The sequence below is a fragment of the Scardinius erythrophthalmus genome, assembly GCF_964197995.2.
Source record: "Scardinius erythrophthalmus genome assembly, chromosome: 9".
Taxonomy (NCBI): Eukaryota; Metazoa; Chordata; class Actinopteri; order Cypriniformes; family Leuciscidae; genus Scardinius; species Scardinius erythrophthalmus.
This window is the reverse complement of record NC_138229.1, coordinates 21,044,650-21,052,330: the sequence shown is the minus strand read 5'-3', so window position 1 is coordinate 21,052,330 and position 7,681 is coordinate 21,044,650. Positions and strand designations below refer to the sequence as shown.

General features: G+C 33.4%; 1 protein-coding gene across 1 annotated transcript in view; it reads right to left on the bottom strand.

Annotated features, from left to right (window-relative positions):
- Positions 1-6,591: 6,591 nt before the first annotated feature.
- The window catches only part of glis1a (GLIS family zinc finger 1a), a 30,118-nt gene continuing 29,028 nt past the window's right edge, over positions 6,592-7,681 (bottom strand). Inside the window, exons 10-11 of the mRNA XM_081375105.1 lie at positions 7,181-7,288; positions 6,592-7,102 (exon numbers count right to left, since the gene is read on the bottom strand). Coding sequence (XP_081231231.1) covers positions 7,074-7,102; positions 7,181-7,288 — 137 coding nt within the window. The 3' untranslated portion in view covers positions 6,592-7,073. The remainder of the gene's footprint in view (positions 7,103-7,180; positions 7,289-7,681) is intronic.

Genomic DNA, 7,681 nt, shown 5'->3' with positions numbered 1-7,681 from the left:
TAAATGTATAATAACACAATGTATTATTACACTGTAATAAAGGTATAATACCACAATGTGTTATTACACTGTAATAAAGGTATAATTTCACAATGTATTATGGCACTGTAATAAAGTAGAATCACAATGTATTATGGGACTGTAATAAAGGTATAATAACACAATGCATTATTACATTGTAATAGATGTATAATAACACAATGTATTATTACACTGTAATAAAGGTATAATACCACAATGTATTATTACACTGTAATAAAGGAATAATTACACAATGTATTATGGCACTGTAATAAAGGTATAATAAGACAATAATCATTACTCTGTAATAAAGGTATAATAGCACAGTGTATTATTACACTGTAATAAAGGTATAATTTCACAATGTATTATTACACTGTAATAAAGGTATAATTACACAATGTATTATTACATTGTAATAAATGTATAATTACACAATGTATTATTACACTGTAATAAAGGTATAATTACACAATGTATTATTACATTGTAATAAATGTATAATTACACAATGTATTATTACATTGTAATAAAGGTATAATTTCACAATGTGTTATTACACTGTAATAAAGGTATAATTTCACAATGTATTATTACACTGTAATAAAGGTATAATAACACAATGTATTATTACATTGTAATAAATGTATAATAACACAATGTATTATTACACTGTAATAAAGGTATAATTTCATAATGTATTATTATACTGTAATAAAGGTATTATAAGACAATGTACTATTACACTGTAATAAATGTATAATAAGAATGTATTATTACACTGTAATAAAGGTATACTAACACAATGTATTATTACACTGTAATAAAGGTGTAATTACACAATGTATTATTACACTGTAATAAAGGTATACTACACAATGTATTATTATACTGTGATAAATGTATAATTTCACAATGTATTACATTGTCATAAAGGTATAATAGCATAATGTATTATTACATTGTAATAAAGGTATAATTTCACAAAGAATTATATTTTAATAGAAGTATAATTTCACAATGTATTATTACATTGTAATAAATGTATAATACCACCATGTATTATTACACTGTAATAGAGGTATAATTTCACAATGAATTATTATATTTTAATAAAAGTATAATTTCACAATGTATTATTACACTGTAATAAAGGTATAATAACACAATGTATTATTACATAGTAATAAATGTATAATAACACACTGTATTATTACACTTTGATAAATGTATAATTACACAATGTATTATTACATTTTAATAAAGGTACAATAGCACAATATCATTACACTTTAATAAAGGTATAATAACACAATGTATTATTACACTGTAATAAAGGTATAATTATACAATGTATTATTACACTGTGATAAATGTATAATAGCACAATGTATTATTATACTGTAATAAAGGTATAATAACACATAATTATTACATTGTAATAAATGTATAATAACACAATGTATTATTACACTGTAATAAATGTATTATAAGACAATGTATCATTACACTGTAATAAAAGTATAATTTCACAATATATTATTACACTGTAATAAAGGTATAATTACACAATGTATTATTACTCTGTAATAAAGGTATAATTACACAATGTATTATTACTCTGTAATAAAGGTATAAATACACTCTAATCAGAGGTAAAATTAGGCCAGGTCCACAACACACCCTGACAGAGCTCAGCTCCGTCTCGTTCAGCACCAAATATTATTTTTCATCTCCAGGCAACTACATGGCATATGATAATGAATAATTAGCAAGACTACACAGAGACACCCAGGCTACATGGAATTATCAGATGTCATAATGCATTAATCTCTGCGTTCCCTGGTTCAGCACCCCGCCCACAGTCATTAAGGGAAAACTGTCACAATTCTAAGCGTAACAGCGACATTACCAAGGAAACCCGCAAACAGCTAGAGCGATCGAGTTGCTACCACTGAAGTCCTCTGTTTACAGTCTTGAATCTTTGATTTTTTCTTTATTTTATTTTTTTTGTTGCCAAATCAAATGTTTTATGGTCAAGATTTATCTCGTAGCTGGCTGCCTTGGTTTCAGACATAAAACTCTTTATATCAGCACTTTAATGAAACGTCAATGGAGATATTTAACGGGGAAAACACTTCGGAAAAAAGAGCCGTTAAAAAATGGTGATCACTGTTGAAATCATAGGTCAAATGAAAGTGAAGCTCGTTCTTCTTTGAAGTCTGCATCTACTGGACAGATGGCGCCTCCCCATTGCTCCGGTAAGTGATAACAATAAAAGGAAACAATAAAGTCAAATAATAAAAATAGGTAAAAAAAAGTTTGAGCTGAAAGAAATGTTAGCTGTCTGTATGTTTAACCATTCAATTGAGCTAACGTTAATGTTAGCGAGCTCAGTAACATAAGCTAAGTTAGTTGACATTGCTCAGGCCCATTTTAAACTCTGATTACAGTTTATACCTTTTATGTTTATGTTTTATTTGTATATGTCCCCGAAGGGCAATTGGTTTTACAGCAAGACAGCATACAAAAGGACAATTTACAATACATTAAAAATTCTGTAAAAAAAAAATAAAAAAAAAATAAGTACACACACACAAAACCCAAACAACTACTACCTTCCACCTACTCCCCCCATACCCGAATTTAACAGAGAGATGGAAGTAAGAATAAATGAATGTTTATACCTGTTACTTTTAACAGAGGGAAATCTCAATCGAGATCCTGAGGGTAGAAACTGAAACTCAGAATTGAGAGGATGTGAAGTAACCATTAAAATGGATCGGGCTTTCCTAACTACCTGCCGGTTATACAAGTCGATATTGACTCTGCTGAACTCCTAAGATCTTATTGCTAGTATTTACTATTTTCACCAAAGCAGTCTTTGCCTTCACACCAAGAATTCCATACCAGCATAACATGGTAAATGTTAGCACCGACTCAATATAAGATTTGTAAAACAGAATCATTAACAACCTATCAACTTTAAATTTGGACAGTCTTCAAAGACAGTACAGACGTTGCTGGCCCCTTTTACAAATCGTCTCCACATTTACATTAAAATTCAGCTTGTTGTCAATCACACACCCCAGATACTTATATGATTCCACAACATCAACCTCCTGCTCTTTGATAGTTGTTCTTTTACGATCAGTTTGATTACGCCTGAAGTCAATAATCATGTATTTCGTTTTTAACACATTTATTAGCAGGAATGCATCGTTGCACCAATTAACAAAATCATCTACCACGGGGCCATGGTCGCATTCACCAACACCAAGAAGGCTGACAATCGCGGAATCATCTGCAAATTTTACAATAAATCTATTGTCATGCCTACTTCTACAATCATCAGTGTATAGAATATACAGAAGTGGAGAAAGGACACATCCCTGAGGGGACCCTGTGGGTGAAGACAATACCTCTGACAAACAACCATTAACCCTTACTCTCTGAATGCGATCAGTTAGAAAGTCAAGGATCCAACCAACAATACTAAAATCAAAACCAAACCTTAAAAGCTTCTCTACAAAAATATGAGGTTGTATCGTGTTGAAAGCGGATGAAAAATCAACAAATAAAATCCTAGCATGAGTCTTAGTTCCCTCTAGATGCTTAAGTACCAAATTCAACAAAGTGGCCGTAGCATCCTCAACCCCACGCCTGGCCCTATAAGCAAACTGAAGAGGGTCAAGGGAATCTTCCACCTTTGTAAGAATCTCTTTTTTAAGCAATCTTTCAAAACTCTTCGCATCCAATGAGGTCAAAGCAACTGGCCTAAAATCATTTAGTACCACTGAATGATTATTTTTCGCCACTGGAATGACTGTGGAAGATTTCCATAATCTCGGCACCTTCTGTTGAGTAAGGGACAGTTGAAAAATATAATAAAAAATAGGTCCCAATTGCTCTGCACAGGAAATAAGCAGCCGACCCTCAATATTATCAGGGCCTGCACTTTTCCTGGCTTTGGAATGTTTAAACCCATTAATTACATCCTGTTCTGCAAAGGGGATAGATCCATTTACAGTTAAATTATTTTTCTGCTCACTACGAATATTCTCAAAATCACAAGTATCAAACCTTACATAAAACTCATTAAATGCATTTGCAAGCTGAAAATCATCTCTATACCCTTCCAATACCACCTTAGAATCTTTCTTAGGATTTGTCCCAACGATGGTTTTCATGCCATCCCATGCTGAGCCCAAATTACTGTTTTTTAACTGCCATTCTACCATATTTATTTCCAATTTCACTTTCTTTTTTAACCGATTAAACTCAAAAAGATTTCCTTCCCGAAATGCACGCTGTCTTTCCTTAAACAGCACCCTAAGTGATTTAGTTATCCATGGTTTATTATTTGGATAGACCTTTACAGACCTTACAGGAATAATGTTATCCACATGTTATCCACACAATGTTATCCACACAACCTTAATTACAGAGTAATAATACATTGTGTAATTATACATTTATTAAAATGTAACAATAAATGTTTAATTATAACTTTATTACAGCGTGATAATACATTGTGTAATTATACCTTTATTACAGGCTAATAATAAAATTACAGTGTAATAATAAATGTGATTATAACTTTATTACAGTGTAATTATACATGTATTACAGTCACTGATCTATATAATGTCATTCTATATAGATCAGTGATTAGAGTGTAATAATACATTGTGTAACAATGCCTTTATTATGATGTAATAATGAATGTGTAATTATAACTTTATTACAGTGTAAGTATACATGTATTACAGTGTAATAATGCATTGTGTAATTATACCTTTATTACAATTTTATAATAAATATCTAATTATACTTTTATTACAGTGTAATAATACATTGTGTAATTATACCTTTATTACAGTGTAATAATAAATGTGTAATTATACCTTTATTGCAGTGTAATAATAAATGTGTAATTATACCTTTATTGCAGTGTAATAATACATTGTTTAAATATACCTGTATTATGTCCTTCGGATGAGATGTTAAACCGAGGTCCTGACTCTCTGTGGTCATTAAAAATACCAGGATGTCCTTCGAAAAAAAGTAGGGGTGTAACCCCGGCATCCTGGCCAAATTTGCCTCTTGGCCTCTGTCCATCATGGCCTCCTAATCATCCCCATACTGTATACTGATTGGCTTTATCACTGTCTCCTCTCTACCAGTAAACTGATGTGTGGTGGGCGTTCTGGCACAATATGCCTGCTGTCACATCATCCAGGTGGATGCTGCACATTGGTGGTGGTTGAGGAGATTCCCCCTTCCATGAAAAAGCACTTTGAGTACCTAGAAAAGCGCTATACAAATGTAACAAATGATTATTATTATTATTATTATTATTATTATTATGAGCTTTTTATAAATGAGCTTTCATTTGACCCAGATATCAACAGTGACATCCATTTTTTAACGGCTCTGTTTTCCGAAGTGATTTCCCCCGTTCAATATCTCTGTTGACGTCTCATTAAAGTGCTGATATAAAGAGTTTTAAGTCTGGAACCAAGGCAGCCAGCTACGAGATGAATCGTAACCATAAAACATTTGATTCGGACAAAAAAAAAACTTTTGAAAACGGCAAAAAAAATAATAATAATAATTCAAGACTGTAAACAGAGGACTTCAGTGTGGTAGCTGCTCGATCGCTCTAGCTGTTTGCGGGTTTCCATGGTAATGTCGCTGTTACGCTTACAATTGTGACAGTTTTCCTTTGATGGCTGTGGGCGGGGTGCTGAACCAGAGAACGCAGTTACGCAGAGATTAATGCATTATGATGTCTGATAATTCCATGCAGCCTGGTTGTCTCTGTGTAGTCTTGTTAATTATGCAGTCTCATATATGCCATGTATTTGCCAGGAGATGAAAAATAATTCAAGTGGAAAAACAATATTTGGTGCTGAAGGAGACGGAGCTGAGCTCTGTCAGGGTGTGTTGTGGACCTGACGAGGCGGAGCTGCGCTCCGGTGCGCTCCTGCCCAATTTAACCTCTGGACATGATCGATGAGCTATCACTATTATCATCAATAATTAAAGAAGAGACAAAGCTATCGGTTTCAAGGTAGTCACATTATAACGTTAAATTAAGTAATATTAAGTAATAAGTAATATTATTTGTAAGTAACAATAAGTAATATTATTTGTATGTAGGCCTATTACATAAAAGGGCCTGAACATGATTTGCACACAATTTTAAACGTTCGCCAAAGTTCCGCCGTCGCAACGCATACTATTATTATAATATTCATTATAGCCTAATAAATGAGATTTTTTTCTTTTTGGACGAATGAACTAGGAAGTGACTTGGAGGTTTTCATTTCAGAAACCACTTTTGGCCACTTTTTTATTAGCTGAAAGTTTTTTTTTTTTTTTTTTATTAGCTGAAAGTTAAACTAGCCTTCAGTGCGAGTAGAGGACGAACTTTTTAGGAGTTATTATTCGAGTTAACCACAAGATGGAAGCATTCTCCTTCTGTTAGCCTGCGGACGAGCATTTCATGGCCAAACGCCTGAACCTCTCCGGATAGATAGATGGACAGACAGAACGATAGACAGGTTGCACGACAATGTCATTTATTTGAAAAGGGCAAAATGATACACCCATATGATGTGATACAGGCATCACACATGAAACTAATGTTTGAAAATACAGAAAAACATTATATAAAGAATGTGTCATGTTACCAACTCAATGTAAACAGTATATCTCCTAACATTCTCTGTTCACACTCAGAAAATTACAGTGTCTGTTCAGCATCAACGCATAAGGCTGCATCATCTGCATCATCATCATCATCATCATCACCACCAGTGCCCAAGCCAAGGAGTTTCTCTTTTCTCTGACTCAATGCTCAAGAAATCTCTCAGTGGATGTTGCTCCACTTCCTCAAAGCCCATGCTTTCCTCGTTCCTACGCTGCTGCTCTCAGGTGCGGTGGGTCAAATGTGTATCTCAGTCTATAGAGAGCAGATCTGTCCGTGGCAGTGTTCATAGATCCCGACCGGAGCAGGACAGCGAGCAGGGGCGATTCCCACTCACCTACCGTATGTCCTGAGTTAGGCTGTATCCTGTCAACAAAGAGGGAGGTTTGAAGAACTGAACCAGAGATGAAGGTTAGGAGCCGACTGACATAATCTGACACTTACCAGAGGAGTTTATACAAGTAAAAGGAAATCCATTTTGGTCAAAAGTATGCAGATCATCTCTTTCATTACTGGAAATCTGCTCTACACAATTAAAAGTGGCCTGAAAAACTAGACAAAGACACAGAAAGTACAGAATTAGCTAAATATTTACATTTTCTACAAAGTAGTTGATATTCCAACCAATAAAAAAGGACAAACATCTTTTTAAAATTAAATCACCTCAGTATTTAAAGGATTTATGAAGCATCCTAAAAACTCACATTTTGTTTACAAAGGGGTCTAATCATCTTTCCAGCCAAGTCAACATGCACATGGATCCGATTAAATTATCTAATTTAGCGGTTTTTGAGCTGTCGTTGAACACCGATTTAACAGAGCCAGATTTTAATCATTGCCACTTGTTATTATAAACTAACCACGTAGACAATAGGAAACAAGTAAATCCAACTATAAATCTTAAACAGCAACAATGAACCTCTTCATGAAACGCTCTGTGTTCCC